At 41.5% G+C, this 21159-nt stretch overlaps 1 protein-coding gene across 3 annotated transcripts in view; it reads left to right on the forward strand.

The window, feature by feature from the left end:
- Positions 1 to 21159, forward strand: part of jarid2b (jumonji and AT-rich interaction domain containing 2b) — a 457810-nt gene that overhangs the window by 248634 nt on the left and 188017 nt on the right. For all 3 annotated transcript variants that reach the window (XM_080204352.1, XM_080204361.1, XM_080204370.1), the window contains exon 3: positions 15818 to 15968. Coding sequence is in view for 1 of the 3 variants with exons in the window: in XM_080204361.1 (XP_080060487.1) it covers positions 15818 to 15968 (151 nt within the window). In the remaining 2 variants the exon portion in view is untranslated. The remainder of the gene's footprint in view (positions 1 to 15817; positions 15969 to 21159) is intronic.

Genomic DNA, 21159 nt, shown 5'->3' on the forward strand with positions numbered 1-21159 from the left:
GTATACCTACGTCACATGGATTGCAATAAAGGTTCAAGATGGTGGCTCATCACCAAATTCTCTAGGACAATTAGGGGTGGATAATAAATGCTGGTCCAGCCAGTGATGCAACAGTCTGTGAAAGAATAAGAAAAAGTGAGTTCACATTCCATTCCAGGATTTGAAGATACAGTCCAGGCAGACACCTTGGTGTAGTATTGAGGGGGTGTTACATTGTACAAGCACCACAGAGTCTTATGTTGCATTGACTCTATGATACTCTCTCAATGCTATGAGGGTGTCAGCCTGGATTAGGTGGTCAAGAGCTGGAGTGGCATCTGAACTCATTTGACTCTACAAAAGTTCCACTAACTGAAACAAGAGGCAGCTACTTGCAGCATATTGCTAATATTGGGTGGATAGTTTTTTATAAAAATTAAAGGCTGGGAAAAAGTCAGAATAAAGATTACCCTGGAATGCTCTCTGGCATTTAACAGAAGTCTGAGGTATAGGTGGATTGGGAAATGATGTAGGAGAACATAGACAATGGCAGCAGATACCAGGTTATAAGAACATAAGAAATAGGAGCAGGAGTAGGCCAACTAGCCCTTCGAGCCTGCCCCGCCATTCAATAAGATCATGGCTGATCTGTCTTGGCTCAGTTCCACATTCCTGCCCTCTCCCCATAACCCTTAATCCCCTCTCTCATCAAAAACCCATCAACCCGCGTCTTAAAAATATTTAGCGAGGTAGCCTCCACCACAACGGGCAGAGAATTCCAGAGATTCACCACCCTTTGAGTGAAGAAGTTCCTCCTCAACTCTGTTCTAAACCTCCCCCCCCCCCCCCCCCCCCGAGGCTGTGCCCCCTAGTCCTACAATCCTTTTTGAGCGGGAAGAGTCTCTCCACCTCTATCCTATCCATCCCATTCATCATCTTATACGTCTCAATGAGATCTCCCCTCATTCTTCTAAACTCCAACGAGTACAAGCCTAATTTATTCAGCCTCTCCTCATAGCTCAACCCCCTCAACTCCGGCATCAGCCTAGTAAACCTCCTCTGCACTCCCTCCAAGGCCAAAATATCCTTGCGTAAGTACGGCACCCAAAACTGCACACAGTACTCCAGCTGCGGCCTCACCAATGCCCTATACAGCCGCAGCAAGACCTCCCTACTTTTATATTCAATCCCCCTCGCGATGAAGGCCAGCATCCCATTCGCCTTCCTGACCACCTGCTGCACCTGCAAGCTGGGTTTTTGCGACTCATACACAAGGACCCCAAGGTCCCTCTGCACCGTCGCCTGCTGCAGTTTTTCTCCACGTAAGTAATAATCCTTCCTACCATTATTCCTACCAAAGTGGACCACCTCGCACTTGCCAACATTAAATTCCAAGAGAATGTGCAAACTCCACACAGACAGTGACTCTGAGCCGGGAACCGAACCCAGGACCCTAGAGCTGAGAAGCAGCAGTGCTAACCACTTATATTTTCCTTACCGCCTTGCTCTGTTTTCCTCGGTGAGGATGGTAGTCATGGTGTGGAGATGCTGGCGTTGGACTGGGGTAAACACAGTAAATTTCACAACACCAGGTTAAAGTACAACAGGTTTATTTGGTAGCAAACGCCATTAGCTTTCGGAGTGCTGCTCCTTCGTCAGGTCACTCACATGAGTTGGACTTCAGGCTGGTGTTGTGAGACTTCTTACTGTGTTCCTCAGTGAGGAACAGTCCCATCTGTGGTAGTCATGGTTCCTTTAGTTTCTGTAATTCGCAAATCGTAATCATGTACAATATTTATTCTTATATTTATAATTTATAGTATTGCTAACAAGGCCAGCATTTGTTGCCCATCCCTTATTACTCCCAAGATGGTAATAGTGAGCTGCCACCTGGAATTGCTGTAGTCCATCTGTTCACAGCCGATGCTAAGCTTGGCACTTTTTGTCACACCTGTCCTATACACACATTTCTCATTTATACAATGTCAGGACCCTTTGAACCAGTTTTCAAGACTTACTGGAGGTACTTATTGCTAATTGTTGCACCTGTTAACACTGAGTTTAGATAGTTCCGCATAGGGCAGGGGTTGGACCTGGATTATTTTTAGACTGTGACTGAAAGATGGGAACAGTGCCTCAGGGACAGTTTCTTGTTTGGCTGCCTCTCCTGCTCCCCCACAAAAAAAACCACCTGGCAGCATCCCAACATGTTTTATTTGTTCACATATTTGAAGGTATGATTTCTTTTTGGTTTCACCATTTTCTGTTCTTCTTGTCCAAACTGTCATTAAGTCTCCTTCCTTTTATCACCCTGGTGCTCACTGGCCTGCATATGCTCCTGGTCCTGACTTTAAAATTCTCTTGTCTTCAAAACCAAACATGGCCTCACCCCTCTCTATATCACCTGTAATTTCTCAAATGTCAAAGACATCTGTGCTCCTCTAATTCTGGCCTCCGGTGCATTCCCAATTTTAATTACTCCACCATTGGCTATACTGTCAGTTGTCTAGGCCCCAAAATCTGGGGCAGCATCCTTCTACCTTTCTATTTCACATCCTTTAAGGCATTCCTTAAATCCTCTTTGACCAAGCTTTTTTGGCATTTGCTTTAATACTACCATACCTGATTTGACCCCATTTGATTACCTGAAAATATAGGGTAAAGCAAATTATTACAGATGCTGGAATCTGAAACAATAACAGAACATGCTGCAAAATCTCAGCAGGTCTGACAGTATCTGTGGAGAGAGAGTGGAGCTAATACTTTAAGTATGGATGACTCTTCTTCAGAGCTGCTGGGTCTTGCTGCAACCCATGCCAGAAAGGAATTGAAGGGTCATCCAGACTCGATGTTACAGACAACTCAAACTTTGTTAAACCAGAGACGACGGTAGATATTTCTTAAGCAAAGCAAATAATATTGAATAAAACTATTCAGCTCTTTTAACTAGTAATCAGAAAAGCTGCGGCATGGTGACACAGTGGTTAGCACTGCTGCCTCAGTGCTCGGGATCCAGTTCAATTCCGACCTTGGTGACTGCAAATCCTCTGTGTGGGATTTGTCCGGGTGCTTCGGTTTCCTCCCACAGTTCAAAGATGTGCTAGTTAGGTGGATTGGCCATGATAAATTGCCCCTTAGTGTCAAGAGATAGCATACGTAAAGACCTATGAGATGGGGCTGGTGTGGGATTGTTATTGATGCAGACTCCATGGGCCAAATGGCCGCCTCCTGTACTGCAGTGATTCTATGAAAATAAATTGTTTGGTATGTTGAATCTTTCAACTTCATATATGGATAGTTTTGCAAAGGTTTGTGAAGATATTTATCTGCAAGTTCACAATTGAACTGTTTTGAAAGAGAGAAGATTGTTCCATTATGTTGTGGCACTGAGCCATACTAACTAAGGGAGATACTTGGTTGGAGCTTTGCTTTGTACTGAGCTGAGAAAGAATGCTGCTATTGATCTAAGCATTGCTGAACAAGGTAGAGGAGTAATTAGTCTGTAGTTGGCACAAGATGAACACCTCCTTCATAGCTCGCTGCACCTATCCATCTACTTATCCTAGTAAAGAAGGTGGGCTTATTTCTTCCGCTGTGATGTGAAAAAGGAACTCAGCGAAGGTGATGTGAATTAAGGCACATAGTATTCTTGGTGAAAATCAGGAACTGAATCTTTGTTATTTTAAAGCATCCCTACTCCCTCCAAAGCCCATTTATCATTTTTGAAAATCTTCCTCCCATGGCTTTATGTTTCACCTCTGATCATTCCTGCTCTGAAGCTATCTAACCTCCTGCCGTGCCGTGCATTATATTGAACTGGCTATGAAGAGGCATTTGTGAGCAGAATGTAGGTTTGTTTTTACTCTGGAGAAGTTTTTTGTGACCTTGCTTGGTTCCCTGCCAAGCTGTTTGGTTGCAATTGCCAAATTGGGAATATGGGAGGCCACAAAGACAAACTGTGCTACCATTACAAGGTACAGCATGTCCGTGTATACAAAAAGAGAGATAGGGTTGACGCCAGCTGGTCTGCCTGCGCTTGCACATTTTTAAACCTTACCTGGACAGTGTACACAATTTGATAACTGCTACATTTGCATGTATTCATTTATTTTCTGCTAATAGGACGGAATTGATTTCTCACTTGCATGATCACCTCAGATTCTAGTTACTAATACAATTATATTTCTGCCTTTGCTAGCACTTTGGAATACCTTCAGAAGTTTTTGCTACGTTTTTGGATGGCTGGGATACTTGAGCAAATCAAATCAGTAAGAATACGTTTAGTTAAATCAGTCTTCTGGGAAAGGAATACAGAAGCTTTAAAAAGCAATGCTTGAGCCGAGTTTCAATAGTGAAGAGGGAAAGGAGCTAAAACATTAATTTGTGGGACTGCTGCAAACAAATTTCCCTGCTAAACTGAAGCCGTGCAGTGATCACGTGAGTCTTTTCACGCTGAGCTACAGCAGATGTTTGCTTGACACGTAAAAGATGCAATTCTCAAAGGCTAGTCTGCAAGCCTGTGTACTAATTGGCAATAAATATGCCTTTTGTTTAAACCATAGTTTAAATCTGTGTGTTTCTTTAAATTCCTAAAGTGTTTACAGCCAATTCAGTTAAATTGTTCCCTGTCTCAGACAGAAGAGCGTGCTTGGGTTTTTTTTTAAATTCCAAGCTTCTGTTTGCATTCGCACTTTGGATTCCTTGAGCCAGCGAGTTGCTTAGCTCACCTGGGTCATGTGGTGCAGCATTCAACAGCAGTGAAGAATCAGGCTGATGGAAGTGGAAATCAACGGGGGGTTCATCTTGAATTCTGCTTTAGTGGCTCACTAAGTAGGCCAGGAAATGCCATCGGCAGAGGCTGTGACGATGTCTACCATCCACCACCTGCCGTCTACTACAGGCCAAGGTGCACGATCCAGGAGAAAATGTAGATTGTTGATCAAGGATATCGGGAAGGGCTATGTACTGTTAAAACACCACTTGTGTATTTTATAATCGTAAAGGATGTTCGCTTGTATATGTCTGCTAAAGCAATGCTCACGTAGGCATGACTCCAGTATTCCATCAATAATGGCTTGAATGCTCGTGCATTCAAGATAATGTGTTGCTTTTGACTGCTAATGTATGTGCATTTAACTCATTCTTAGCGAGCTGGTTCAGCCGCATGCTGTCTCGATTGGCGTTCATCTTCACGGATGTGTTGCGCACTGTTGTATTTTCGTGTGTGGCATTGTTGTACCGATTCTGTGTCTCCGATTTTAATCTTGCATACTGCTGCTTGCATCTATGGCAAGGAAGCATTTGATTCTTACCGGTGAGCAGTACCCGGACATTTTAATGCAGTATTTCCAGTACTAATCTTGTCTTTTGTGTTAACGTTCTTTGTTTAACCTTTTAGAGCAGCTTTGGTGGCCAGCCAATTTTGTTGAGCATTATTTACTCTAGAAAAATAATTATCTCTCACTCTCCCTTAACCGATGGGTCTGCACCACTTTAAAAAAAATGCCATTCGCTAATTTGCCAATAGATCCTGCAGCAGAAAGGCAGCCCATCCTTTTTTAAAATTGTCCTCACATAGCATTATACAAGATGAAACCTCATCAAGAAGAGGAATGTTACATTGTTGAGATGGGGGTTCCACAATCAGTATAGTGTTTTGGGAATGTCTTCCCTTATGTTTCAGTTTTGGGGCTCTTTTACTTTTTGTGGCCTTCTACATTAGTAGCATTTGTCGCAGGAAGTGTCAGAATCCCTGGTTTGTTTTTCTCCTTACTCTAGTTTTTTTTACTTGTAAGGTACATCAACCTAGGATGTTTTGTTTTGTTTTTTTTTGTAGTACCTCTTCTGCAGTGTTTGCTGAAGTTGAAATTATACCAATGCGGAAACACTTATTCTGTAGAATGGTTTTGGAGGTACAACAGGGCAATTCTGTAAATTTATCTCATGATCGGATATGTGAATTTTCAATTTTTCAGTGTTTAGGCCTATGTGAAGGATAAACCGATTTTATAGGCGCTATGCATGTTGAATTATTTTGTGCAATCTTAATTCATTGGTTGAATTAATTTACTGTCTTCACTGGGATTCAGATTATTGAAATTGTTCACTGTGCTGCCATACTCTTATGTGTACAGTACAATATTATCGCCTTTCTCAAATGTAATCAGATTTATTTACCACATCCTGTTCTCTCGTCTCTCTCCTCCCTCAACCTCCTACTCTCAACCTCTCTCCTGAAAAGTTATTTGGTTGGTGTTTCACCCAGGCTTTCATTTTTCTTGGGTGGCTCTGGAGAGAGAGAAGCTATTTATTTCGTCATAGACGCCACCATAACTGAACGAGGTGGTATCTGTACTAAATATCCACATTTTCACTTGTGCTACATGAATCATGATAGTAGATTAGATGCAGGAGCCTGGACTAATTTAATACAGAGATAAAATAAATCAGAAAAAATATCAATTGCCTTATGCATAGAAGCTTTTTGTAATGAATCTACCAAGATATTCTGTTTCATTATAAATTGAATCTGGGACTTCCTTGTCTGTAATAGCTCAGTATTGCAGTTTTTATTTCAATCTGCGAAGGCAGGGACCTCCTATCAATGTGATTATAAGTCAGATATTAATGGGGGGATGCTACAGAAAATCTATTTCCAATTATTTGGTTGGGGTGGCAAAAAAAACAGTTTCCCTGATTGGAGATTATGTGACTGGAGGGATCCTCAGTTTGAATTCATCACCTGAAGAAGTTGAGAGAAGTTGGTGGAGTTTTTAGAACAAGGAATCATTTGTCATAGAGAGTTATTGAGGCAGAGACAACTGCATTATTTTTACGAAGAAATAATCAGATAAATAAACTGCAGGAAAATGCAAGGCTGTGAGATGAGTTTGTTGGTGAGATTAGTTTTGGGTTAATTCAGTAAAGATTGACATTGACACAATGGGTCAAATGGTTGCTTTCTGTGCTGCAAATTTCTCTAGTTTCTCTAGACTGAATATTAAGATCAGTACTGATAAGGAAAACCATTAGGATTCAACCATCCAAGAAGTCCCTACAGGCATTCCAGGGAAGGAGAATTCTTAACTTGCTGTTGCTATGTAAATTGCAACTGAAGAACTATAGCGAAAGACTCATATGCTGTTTGTTGATTTATTTTTTATGCAATCATCTGTGATTCACCATATATAGTTTACATTAAAATGGAAATTCTCTGCAAATTGCCTTTTAAATTACACTATTCATCGAGTAGTGTTCTTCAAGTTACTCAGGTTTAACTGCAGACTGAATTCCTTTTTATAAATTTGCTCATGTCTTTACAACAGCATTTCTGTAAATTGAGCGCAACGGCACAGGCTCTGTCCAACCTCCTGGGCTTATTCATCCTTTCAGTGCGGCAGACAAAACCAGTTAACAATCCGAATGATTCTTGCGCCCTACTTTCCAAGCCCACCTCCCCTTGCTGGTGCTGTCCCAAGTGCTGTAGAAACAGCTTTGTTTTATCCTGAGGCTGATTGCACAACATTCCTAATAAACCTAAAACACCTCCCATATGTCGTATTTGTATCCATATTGCTTTCTTGTTATTAGGGAGAGTGTCTACAGGCCATGAGGTCAAACCATTTTCCAGACCTGTACATTCAGATGGAATTACTGGCAGCTAGAAAACATGGCAGTTCTGTTCATATGGCCTTTGATTTGATTTATTATTGTCGCATGTATTAACATATAGTGAAAAGTATTGTTTCTTGTGCGCCTTACAGACGAAACATACCATTCACAGAGAAGGGAACGAAAGATTGCAGAATGTAGTGTTAAAAGTCATAGCTAGGAGCTCAGTGGTAGATGCATGGCCTCTGGAATCAGCAGCACCACCTTTTATAGTCTTAACACTCTAGCAAATTTGTAAACCATGGGCTTGTTGCCCCCTCAGAGTTGATGGAATGCAGGATGCACAATACATTTTTTTAAAAACTTGGATCCTGTTGTTAAACTCATAAGTTTATTTAAGTTTATTTATTAGTGTCACAAATTGGTTCTACTGCACTGAAGTTACTGTGAAATTCCCTAGTCGCCACATTCTGGCATCTGTTCGGGTACTCTGAGGGAGAATTTAGCGTGGCCAATGCACCTTACTAGCAGGTCTTTTGGATTGTGGGAGGAAACCGGAGCACACGGAGGAAACCCACACGGACATGGGGAGAATTCACAAACTGTGACCCAACCAGGAAATCGAACCCAGGTCCCTAGCACTGTGAGGCATCAGTGCTAGCCACTGTGCCGCCCCATAAGTGGAACTGTCTACATTTAATTTGTTGAGTGGCTGCCAAAAAATTAATCACCTGCTCCATGGTTCTTGTCCCTCTAGTCTGGCTATATGTGAGTCTGTGTTGTGCCATTTTAGTTCACTTGGGAGATGCTTGCCTCTGAATTGGGAGGTTGTGGGTTTAAACTTGAATTCGTGCAAATGCTCTAGTACAATAAAGAGGGAAGGAATCCTGCTTTGTTCAAGATGCTATTTTTAATTTTTGAGTAAACAGCTGGCACAGATAAGGTGCTTGTGTGCTATATATTTCTGTTGTTCCATTAAAAATCCATTGATTAAATTTTTGATTTTGATCAGTTTACAACCTCTTTGAGAGATCCTTTAATCCTTGAATGGGTCATTTGACTTCTTGCTCTTTGCTGATCATTAGGGGAAGAATCTCAGTTGTTTAGAGTCAAGTTCAAGCTGGCTGTGTATGTTGTGGAGAATGACAGTCTTGAATATTGTGCTCACCACCTGTTTCTGGCATGATTTTTAAATGTAAACTTAGTTTCCCATTACTGAATATTGTGATATTTTCTTCAATGCTACTGTGCAAGTTCAAGCTTCGCTGTATACTGAGCCTGGATAAATGGGATAAAGTCTGAGGCATTTTAACTGATGAATGTTAATGTTTGATCTCCACCTTTATTGCCATCAGTGTCTTAAATTATAATACCAATCCATTCCAGATTAGTGGGTTACTGCCAGCACTAGACTAAATGCAGGTCAGAAAACCTAGGTCTGTGTTTTAGGGATCATTTTATTGCAGTGAGTTAACCTTTCCATATGCCAATCAGTGAGAAATCTGATCTTTTGAAAGGATTTTGTTTTTTGGATAGTAGTTTGACACTTTATCTATGACCATGGCGCAACACCTCAGTGTTTGTCCCATCAGTTTGAAGGATACCTAAGTTCCCCAAAACACTACTGCGTACTGTTATATGTTCTTTGTGGTGGTTGTATTCTCAATCAAAGACAACAGAAATATTTGGAGTGGATAAGACAGCAATTACAGAGGCATGATAAAGCACTTTTTTTTGTTTACAGTTGAAGATGCATTATTTTATAAGTTTTCTTGAATGTTTGCATTTGGGAAGTATGGGATAATCTCCATTTATGTGGTGAACAGATTGAATTGACAAGGGCAGAATTCAGATGTAGGCTTCTGGTGGGAAAAAAAGATCAGTGCTTAAGAGTTAGCAGTTACTGGAAGCAGAGCTTATTTCACTTTAAAGGAAACAGATTTTTAAAAATTCTTTCACGGGAAGTGGGTGCCACTGTCTCGACCAGCATTTATTTGATTTGATTTATTATTGCCACATGTACTAGTTAGTATATGGTGAAAGATATTGCTTCTTTCATGCTATATAGACAAAGCATACCATTTATAGAGAACGACAGGAGAGAATGTGGAATGTGGTGTTACAGTCATAGCTAGAGGGTAGAGAAAGGCCAAATTAATGCAAGATAAGTCCATTCAAAAGTCTGGCAGCAAGGAAGAAGCTGTTCTTGAGGCAGTTGGTGCATGACCTCAGATGTTTGTATCCTTTTCCTGATGGAATATGGTGGAAAAGAGAATGTTCAGCGTGCGTTGGGTCCTAATTATGCTGGCTCCTTTTCCTAGGCAGTAGGAAGTGTACACAGAGTCAGGGGGTGGGAGGCTGCTTTGCATAATGGACTGGGTTTCATTCATGACCTTTATAGGCTGTGGGCAGAGCAGGAGCCATACCAAGTTGTGATACTACCAGAAAGAATGCTTTCTCAAAATTTAGTTTATTTATCTATTAGTCACAAATAAGGCTTACATTAACATGGCAATGAATTACTGTGAAATTCCCCTTCCGTGGTGCATCTGAAAAAGTTGGTGGGAGTCGTAGCTGACTTGCCAAATGTCTTTAGTCTTCTGAGAAAGTAGAGGCATTGGTGGCCTTAACTATAGTGTCAGCATGGGGAGGACCAGGACAGGTTGTTGGTGATCTCGGCACCTGAAACCTTGAAGCTCTCCACCATTTCTACTTCATCCCCATTGATGTAGATAGGGACATGTTCTCCACGACGCTTCCTGAAATTAGTGACTATTTCCTTCGTTTTGTTGACATTGAGGGAGAGATTATTGTTGTTGCACCAGTTTACCAGATTCTCTATCTCATACCTGTCCTCTGATTCATTATTGTTTGAGATCTGATCCACTACTGTGGTGTCATCAGCAAACTTGAAAATTGAATTGGAGAGGAATTTGGCCATACAGTCATAGGAGTATAAAGAGTATAGTAGGGGGCTGAGGACACAGCTTTGTGGGGCATCGGTGTTGTGGAGGAGCTGTTGCCTATCCTTATTGATTGTGGTCTGTGGGTTATGAAGTCTCAAATCCAGTGGCAGAGGGAGGAGCTGAGCCCCAGGCCACGGAGTTTGGAGATGAGTTTTGTAGCTATAGTGTTGAAGACTGAACTGTAGTCAATAAATAGGAGTCTGATGTAAGTGTTTTTGTGTTCCAGGGTTGAGAGCAGGGCCAGGGAGATGGCATCTGCTGTGGACCTGTTGCAAAGTAGGTGAACTGTAGTAAATCCAAGCAAACCAGGAGGCTGGAATTGATTTGTGCCATGACTAACCTTTTGAAGCATTTCATAAAGATGGATGTCAGAACCAATAAGACACGCTGCTAGGCTTTTCCTTGATACCGGGATGATGGTTGTTGTCTTGAAGCAGATGGGGACCTCAAATTATTGTAAAGAGGTTGAAGATGTCTGCGGATACCCTTGCCAGCTGATTTGTGCAGGATCTGGGTGCTCATCCAGGTACCCCATCTGGGCTAGTCACATTCCACAGGCTGACCTTTGAGAAGGCTGCTCTGACATCAGCAGTGATGACCTCAGATACAGGTTCATCTGAGGCTTCCAGGGTGAAGGGCATTCTCTAGCTGACCTCTTGCTTAAAATGGGTACAGAATGCATTGAGCTCATCAGGAAGGGGTGTGTTGAAGCTGGTGGTTTTGCATGCCTATGTCTTGATAGTCTGTTATGTCTTGCAGCTCTTGCCAAAGTTGGCAGTGGTCTGTGTGGCTAGCCTGGGACTCTAGCTTGGTCCAGTACTGTCTTCTGGCATCTTCAGTAGATCTCCTTAGCTCATCTCTCTCTCTCATATAGGGCAGGGTTACCTAATTTGAATGCCTCAGACCTAGACCTCAGAAAACAATGGATATCCATGTTCATCCATGAATTCCAGTTGGGAAACATGCATATTTGCTTCTTTGGTACATTAGTCTTCTATGTGAGGCCGCAGCTGGAGTACTGTGTGCAGTTTTGGTCGCCGCACTTACGCAAGGATATTTTGGCCTTGGAGGGAGTGCAGAGGAGGTTTACTAGGCTGATACCGGAGTTGAGGGGGTTGAACTATGAGGGGAGGCTGAATAAACTAGGCTTGTACTCGTTAGAGTTTAGAAGAATGAGGGGAGATCTCATTGAGACATATGATGATGAATGGGATGGATAGGATAGAGGTGGAGAGGCTCTTCCCGCTCAGAAAGGACAGTAGGACTAGGGGGCACAGCCTCAAGATAAAGGGGGGGCAGTTTAGAACGGAGTTGAGGAGGAACTTCTTCACTCAAAGGGTGGTGAATCTCTGGAATTCTCTGCCCGTTGAAGTGGTGGAGGCTGCCTCGCCAAATATTTTTAAGACGCGGGTTGATAGGATTTTGATAGGCAAGGGGATTAAGGGTTATGGGGAGAGGGCGGGAATGTGGAACTGAGACACGACAGATCAGCCATGATCTTATTGAATGGCGGGGCAGGCTCGAGGGGCTAGATGGCCTACTCCTCCTATTTCTTATGTGCTTACTAATGAAGTCAGTTACTCGTTCAGGCTGGTCACAGAATTTTTTAATTTATTGCCCATCCCTAATTGCTCTTGAGAAGATGATGGTGAGCAGCCTTCTTGATATACTGCAGTCCATGTGCTGTTGGAATATCCATCCATACTGCTGTTTGGAAAGGGATTCCATGATCTTCACCAACTGGCAGTGAAGGAAAGACCATGCAGTTTCAGGTTAGCATGGTGTTGGCTTGGCAGGGAACTTGCAGATGATTGTGTTCCTATGAATTTGCTACCCTTGTCCTTCTAGGCAGTAGAGGTCGCAGGTTTGGTGGTTGCTGTCATAGGAGCCTTGGAGAGTTGCTGCAGTGCATCTTGTAGATGATACTAAGTGCTCCACTGCATCAAAGGTGGAGGAAGTGAATGTAGAAAGGGATGGGGAGGTGCCAATTAAGCAGGCTACTTTATTCTAGACAGTGTCAAGCTTCTTGTTGCAACTGAATTCATTGAGGTAAATGGAGAGCATTCCATCACGCTTCTAACTTATTAGATGCAAGGAAGTCGGGAGCTGAGTTACTCTTGCAAAATTCCCAGCTTCTGACCTGATCTTGGGACTATATTGCATTCATATGGCTAGACTGGTTCAGTTTCTGGCCAATGGTAACTCCCAGAATGTTGATATTGGGGAATTCAGCAATAATAATGCCATTGAATGGCAAGGAGAGATGGTTAGATTTTGCCTTGTTAGAGATGGTCATTGCTTGGCACTCGTGGGGCAAACAGTGTTGGTATTTGTCAGCCCAAGCCTGGATATTGTTCAGGTCTTTCTGGATTTGGACACGAGGACTACCTTAATATCTGAGTCATCTCGAATGGTGTTAAATTTTCAATCATCAGTGAACATCCCTGCTTCTGACCTTTATAATGGAAGGGTTCATTGATGAAGCAGCTGAAGGGGATTGGTCCTAGGACACTACTCCTGAGGAACTGCGGCAATGATGTCCTTGGACTGAGATGATTGACCTCCAACAACCACAGCTCCCATCTTCCTTTGTGCTGGGTATGACTTCAATCAGTGTAAGAAGTCTCTCAACACCAGGTTTAAGTCCAGGTTAAAGGACTTTAACCTGGTGTCACGAGACTTCTTATTGTGTTTACTCCAGTCCAACGCCAGCATCTCCACTTCAATCTGTGTAGCAGGAAGAGCTCAAGAAGATCATCCACTCGGCACTTCTGGCTGAAAATGGTTGCAAATGTTTCAGCCTTGTCTTTTGCGCTGATATGCTGGGAGTCCTTCATCATTGAAGGTTGGATGTTTGTAGAGCCTTGCCCTTCTTGTTAGTTGCTTGCTTGTCCGTCACCTTTCAAGATTTGGGATGTAGTAGGATTACAGAGCTTTAGATCTGATCCCTTGGTGGTGGGATTGTTTAACTCTGTTGCATGCTGCTTCTGTTGTTTGACATGAAAGTAGTCTGGTGTTCATTTGTTTCAGGCTTAACTTTTAGGTATGTCTGGTGCTGCTCCTGGCATGCCCTCCTACATTCTTCATTGAACCAGGGTTGATCACCTGGCTTGATGGTAATGGTAGAGTGGGAGATATGCTGGGTGACGAAGTTACAGATTGTGGTTGAATGCAGTTTTACTGCTAATGGGCCACAGTGCCTCATGAATGCCCATTTCTGAGTTGCTGCATCTGTTTGAAACCTATCCTATCTAGCAAGGTGCTTGTGCTGTCTAACTGATAGTGTATTCTCAATGTGAAGATGGAACTTTGTCTCCACAAGGACTGTGTGGTGGTCATTCCTGCCAGTACTCCGACAAATGCATCTGTGAGGGGTAGATTGGTGAGGATGAAGTTGAATAGATTTTTCCTACTTGTTGATTCCCTCACTGCCAGTCACAGACCTAGGCTGGCAGCTATGTTCTTTGAAATTTAGCCAGCTCAGTCAGTAGTGGTGCTAATGAGCCACTTGATGACAGTTTCCTTACCTATATTTGACTGATGCCATTAGACTTCATGGAGTCCGGTCAATGTTGAGAACTCCCAGGGCAATGTGCCATTGTGTTATCATCTCAAGTGAGTCTGTCCTGTGGGTGGGACAGGTTATTTCCAGGAATGGTGATGGTGGTGTCTAGTACATCGGTTGTATTGTAAGGTTCTGTGAGAATTACTTTGTCAGGTTGTTGTTTGAATAGCCTGTGTGGTAGCCTCCCCAATTTTGGCACGAGCCCCCACATGTTATTAAGGAGGACTTAGCAGGGTTGACAGGGCTGGGTGTGTACGTATGGTTTGTGGTGCTTAGGTTGACGCTGGGTGGTCTCCTTTCTGGTTTCATTACCCTTTTTAGTGGTTTGAAACTGCTTCCTATAAAAGGAAATACCTACAGAGATGGTGGATACACTGGTAGTAATTTTCCAAGAATCCTTAAGTTCTGGAAGAGTCCCAGAGGATTCGAGAACTGCCAATGTAACTTTCAGATTTATTAATTGGATTTAGATTCTACAGTCTGCTTGGTGGCGTTTCAACCTGTGCCCCAGAGCGTTAGCCTGGACCTCTAGTCCAGTAACATTACCACTACACCATCACCTCCCCAGGATAGAATAGATAATTTACTGTCTCGAAGACTTTGATTGAATCAACCCTTAACCTACTAAATTCTAGGGAGTACATATGTTTAACCTCTCCAAGTAATTTAATGCTTGGAGTCCAGGACAAAGCTTAACTCCCTCCAAGACCAATATATCTTTCTGGGATTGTGGTGCACAGAACTGCTCTCAATACTCTAGGGCAAAACAGGACTTTATGTAATAAGTATGAATTCTACCCACTTAGTCCCCAAGGAATACATACCAGCTGTATGTTAATCTTTGATTATTTTCTGTGCATGTTGATATTTTAAGAATCTTATGTTTCAGAACTCTTTTGGTTTCTTTGGGCCTCCACCTAGCTGGACCTAGATTCCAGGTTTCTATCGTGTGGAAAAACCCTGCTCTATCCTGTTTGGGTTGAAAGTGAATGATCTTAGAATTGCCTACATGAAATCCATGGGTTTTACCCATTTGTTGAATTTAGCAGTATCTTTTAAACATTCATGCTTATAATGTTGTCTATCTTTGTCTATCATCATATTTAGATATGTGGCTTTCTTTCCCACCACCTAATAATAGAGATGACCAATAGTTAAGGCCCAAATGGAGATCCTTGCAAGACACCAATAGAGTAACCTGCCAATTAGAGTACCCATTTATTCCACTGGGCTCACTTTAAGTCACAGCTATCATTGTGGTTGATGGATCCAGTAAAGGTCTCCCTCCAAATGAATATGGAGTGCCTCCTCATTCCCGTAGGTTTTTTGCATTGGGACTGAGACCTTGTATAGAGGATCAAAGTGCCACGTAGCCAAGACCCTTCTCATGGAAGAGGCCCAAGCATTAAGACTTCCCTCACCAACAGTAAGGCACAGACAACCTAATACCTGAGAAAAGGTGGGAACAGGTGAAACGAACCAACAGCGCCCTTAAAAAAAAAGTTACCCTGTCCATCATTGCTTGGCCACTGTGATCCTCAAGCATGTGCATATAAAGAGACTTGGCAACCTTTAATGTGATTTGATAAGTGTCCTTTTTGAAAACAGCAAAAACTATCAATGAATGATTTTTAAAATAAAAGTGTCTATAAGTTGTTAATACAGTTACTAATGCTACAGACTTTTCACCATGCAGGTTCACTCAGCAATGGTTCCTCAAATGGATCGATACTGTCACCTGAGGTGACAATTGAAAATGGGAAAGACGATGGGTCACACACTTCACAGAAAGGAGATGGAAATGATGCAAGCTCATCTGAAAATGAAGATGGACCAGTAAGAAAGAGGTTAGTTCTTAATATCAATTGGTTTTGTTTTATGCAAAAGTAAAGTTTTAATCATGTTTTTTCAATTTTAAAATAAACATTAATCTGTTTGCTAAACGGAGTGCCACTGACTGTGGAGAAGCCCTTCTAAATATACCACCTCAAAATCAGCCCCTAAAGTCAAGAAAGCTACTGTCTCTTATTCGCTGTGACTGAATTTTTAAATTTATTTCTTGTTCTGCACTACTTTGGCTAAATCCTAAAGTGGAGCCTCAAGATTTGAGATTTGTTGGTATCAAGTGGGAAGATAGTTAGATTACTGGAATATGAATTTAAACTCTATAATAGAATGCATATAAGGCAAAAGGAGGCCATTGAGCCCATTGAGCCTGCATCAGTGACAATCCCACCCAGGCCCTATCCCTGTAACCCCATGTATTTACCTTCCTAATGTCCCTGACACCAAGGGGTAGTTTTACTTGGCCAGTAAACCTAACCTGCATACCGTTGGACTGTGGGAGGAAACTGGAGCACCCAGAGGAAACCCTCATAGAATAGGGAGAATGTGCAAACTTCACACAGACAGTGACCTGAGGCTGAAATCCATGTCCCTGCGCTGTGAGGCAGCATTGCTAACCACTGTGCCACCATGCTGCCCATAAATATAGCCCAAGGCTTTCTGGAACATCTCCTTGTGACTCACAAGGCCAAAACTTGCATTTTTTTGGATTAAACTGTTCTACCACTGAGGCAAAGAAAAATATGATGGATTTAGCTCATATCCTGCTGAATACAAGTATTGTGTGCATTTAATGCAGCTAGTCAAATTCTAGAACAAAGTTTATAGGTTGCTTGTCACATTTTTGCCTTGGGATCAAGAAATTTGATTTTTGTGCCAAAGGAAGACTTCTATTCAAATGGTTATGTCAAGTAATCATTCTACTTGATGCTTGGTTTGATGCTTCCATTTTATGTAATAGCAAAGAATGAACTACAGATATTTAAAAACACAAGTAATTGCCTGATTATCACTGAGCTATGAAGTCAGAGTTTAAGTAAGACACAAATGCAAGATATGGTGTTCGAGTCGTTTGGGATATGAATATTAGTAATATTTTGTCTTGCGTTTTTAGGCTGATTGCATTCCCTTTTGTTCACCTGTCCTCTTTTCCAGGAATGCATCAAGTTGTTATTTATGAAATCAATTATTAGCTCTCTGTCAGAGGTTCAAGCCCTGTTCCAGCAATTGAGCGCACAATCTGGCTGACCCCTCAAATGCAATGCTGAGGAACTGCTGGATTATTGGAAGTGCCATGAATGCCAAACATGTCTATTCCAATGGACTTAAAAGTTCCCAAAGCACTACTCAAAGGAAAGTATTGACTGTGGTGTCCTGGCCATTGTTTTGTCTTCAACCCAACACCATTGAAGCATAGGTTGTTCATCTCATTTTCCAGTTTATGGGATTTATGCTTGATTGGCTGCCATCTCTGCCTATGCAACTAAAGGGGACTGGCAAGTTGCAGCTGAATTGTTTCCTTTTTCACCTGAGCGGCACTGTGGCACAGCAATTAACATTGCTGCCGCACAGTGCCAGGGACCTGGGTTTGAATCCCGGCTTGAGTCACTGTCTGCGTGAAGTCTGCGTGTTCTCTCTGTCTGCATGGATTTCTCCGGGTACTCTGGTTTCCTCCCATACTCTGAAAGACATGCTGGTTGGGTGCATTGGCCATGCTAAATTCACTCCCAGTGTACCCAAACAGGAGCCGGAGCGTGCCAACTAGGGGATTTTCACAGCAACTTCATTGCAGTGTGTGAACTTACTTGTGACACTAATAAATTTTTAAAAAGATTTACAGAAGTTTAAATTATTATGTGTGCTAGTCTTTTGGTGTCAAAACTACTATCAGTAGAAGTAATAGATCATTATCAATGACCTTGTAGAATTTTTGAAAACTTCTTGTTGGCTTCTCGTAGAGTTGGTATAGTGGCATAGTAGTTAGCACAATGTCTCAGTGCCAGGGACTTGAGTTTGATTCTGGCCTTGGGTGACTGTGTGGAGCTTGCACATTTTTCCTGTGTCTGTGTAGGTTTCCTTTGGGTGCTTCGTTTTCCTTCCACAGTCCAGAGATGTGCAGGTTAGGTGGATTGGTCATAAATTATCCCTTAGGGTCTAAGGATGTGTAGGTTCAGTGGATTAGCCATGGTACATGTGTGGGAATAGGGTGGAGGGGGTGGGTATGGATAAGATGTTCATTTGGAAAGTTGGTGCAGACTCAGTGATTCTGTGGACTTCCTTTCAATAGATTTTGGAGTGTTCTGTTTTCCAGTGAGGACAGGCGCAACTTCATTCGCCTTCCTTCATAGATCAAATTGCTTACATATAGCATCATCTTGGCCCCCTTACACCGAATCCTCTTGGTGCCAAGTTTGGTTTTGAGCTGTATGTGTAGAGAGTAAAATTAAACAGCATCTTTCAAATGTGGCATGATATTATACACTCTAAAATGCAAAGTGGTGTGTAGAGTCTCAACATTAGAAATGTTCCATCTTGTTCACAGGGGCTAACAACTCATTAAACTAAAATTAAGAAAGTTGCTTGGTTTTAATAACTACACAGCTGTTGGTGACAAGATCAGAAATGGACTTGGATGAACAGAGGTATTTATAGTAGATGTGAGAATGGAAGATAGTTAACCTTTTCGGTGTTTTAGTGAAATTTTAAAATGCTGGGCTTATTTAGGGAAAAAACTCAATTGCAGTATGATTCTGAACAGAATGAGCTGTTGAATTATAATATTGTTTTCTTAAACCTGGAACTCTTCAGTTTTCTCTACTTAATACAATTTGTGAGTGGTTGAAATATTATTTCAGTTCTTTACCTCTTAAAATAGAGGATCAGAGTTTTCAAAACAACTATATAATACAAAGGGATTGTATTGGGTGTTTAAATTGAGATATCAAGGCACCTGATTCAGTCACCAAAAAGCCCATGCTTGTGTTGTAGCTGTAGCACATTGGTGCAGAAATTGTTACTTTAAATCCTATTTTATATTACAGAAAATTTCAAGGAGAAATAATTCTGTAATTCTAATTGGTTCCAGTCCGCTTGGACTGGGGGAATGTGGGGAGAGAATTTACAAGTAAATTAGTCACATTGATCAATACCCAGTGACCCAGTTGGAAAGGTTACTGATAATGCTGTGAATCATCCTTTCCCTAATCTGGTTGGCTCAGTATCATACTGAACAATGTTTTCACCAACTCTTATGGAATTTTTTCATATTGCTATCATCTTTCCTCCTGTATGCACTACCTTTTTCATTTTTGCACATGAGATTCTTTTGCACTCAGTCTCATTCTTCACTAGAGGCCTGCATTTCGGCCTCTAAAATGCCATTTAATAACTGGCTAGGTATTGTACAACAGTCCAAAATTAAGGATCACAAATAGTTAGTCTCAAATAAAATTCATTGAATAAAGAGGTTTCTCCTGAATTTCTTAGTGGTTAAATGTGGAACTTGTTACCACAAGAAGTAGTTGAGGTGAATAACATATCTGGATAAGAATATAAGGACTTGTGGAATCGGTAGTTATGCTGATTGGATTCAATGAAATTGGGGTGGAAGATGCTTACATAAAGCAGCATAAACCAGCATAGACTAACTGGACTGAATGGCTTGTTTCTGTGCAAATTCTACCTAATCCTATATATTGTTTTTCTGATAAAATGCCAATTAATGACATTTTCTCTATTCTCACTACCAACACCATCTTTCCCCACTCCATTTTCTTCTCAGTTCTAGAAAACTTTAGATACTCTTTGAACCATTCTTGAGAAGCGCAGGCTTACTAAATAAGCTTAACTCTCTGGAGAATGACTTGAAATTGTATTGTCTTTACATCCTTTATCCTACTTTTAATTGCCAATAGCACAGCTTAAAAGTGTGGTTTAAAATTTGTCTTTCAGATGGCAGGGTGGCTAATGAGAGATTTGGCTGTTCTAAGGTTGTTCTTAGGTGGTGAGATGGGAACAGAGTGGTGGTGATCTTGGGATTATAGTAGCTCTGAGACTCCTTGCAATGCAAGGGAAGAAAAAGATGCAAACTAAAGCTGACAAAGCTAATTAAGGGGCAGAATCTGCTGCTTTTATCTACAGTAATGTAAGACTGAGAGAAATCTGATTAGATGTTTTGTACCTCCAGTATCTTAAAATATTAGTTTGTTATTGCACCATAGAACTTCCAATGCAGGAGGAGGCCAGTTGAGTCATTGCATTTGTGTTGATTCAAGCTCTTCAATTGGCAGTAGCAAATGGTCCCAATTTCCATTCTTTTTTCTCATTTGCACTTTTTTCAGTAATAATCCTGCTTCTTTATGAATTATTTGGTAAAAGAATTCATTTTTTAAATAATCATCTAACTTTCTTTGAAAGGTTATATCTTTGTTTACAAACACTATTGTAATGTTAGCTATTCCACTATTCCAACAAACGATATTCACCTCTATTACTGGCAGAATAACAGTTCTCAGAAGGTGCTAATATTAAGGTGTGGCTTTTAATGGTCTTCTAAAACTGGTCTCACAGTTTACCAGGTTCTGCTGAAAGGATCAACCATATTCCAAATAAAGCAGAGCACTCAAGATGCACCCGACACACAATTGGCCACTTTGTTATATTACTCCAATTAAATCTATACTGTCATCCTGCTCATGATCCATGTTTTGGTTAGTCCCATCCAGTGGACCATTTTATGGGTGGCACAGTGGTTAGCTCTACTGCCTCATAGTGCCAGGATCCCACGTTCAATAATGGTCTTGGGTCACTGTCTGTGTGGAGTTTGCATTTCCTCTCCATGTCTGTGTGGGTTTTTTCCAGGTGCTCTGATTTCTTCCCACAATCCAAAGATGTGCAGGTTAGGTTAATTGACAATGCTAAATTGATCCTAGTGTTGGGAGATTAGCAGGGTAAATGCATGGGTTTATGGGAATAGGGCCTGTGGAGAATTGTGGTTGGTATAGACTTGATGGGCCAAATGGCCTCTTTCTGTACTGTAGGGATTCTAAAATGGATCAGAACTGAATTTGGTCCATTTGCACTGCACCTGGCCTCTGTATGTGCTCTTTTATGACAATAGTGTTCAACACACAGCTTGTATTCCCTTGAGCTTTAAATGATTGAGGGGTGATCTGATCAGTATATTTAAATTGA

Source organism: Carcharhinus amblyrhynchos, chromosome 2, assembly GCF_965287045.1.
Source record: "Carcharhinus amblyrhynchos chromosome 2, sCarAmb.v2.hapA, whole genome shotgun sequence".
NCBI lineage: Eukaryota > Metazoa > Chordata > Chondrichthyes > Carcharhiniformes > Carcharhinidae > Carcharhinus > Carcharhinus amblyrhynchos.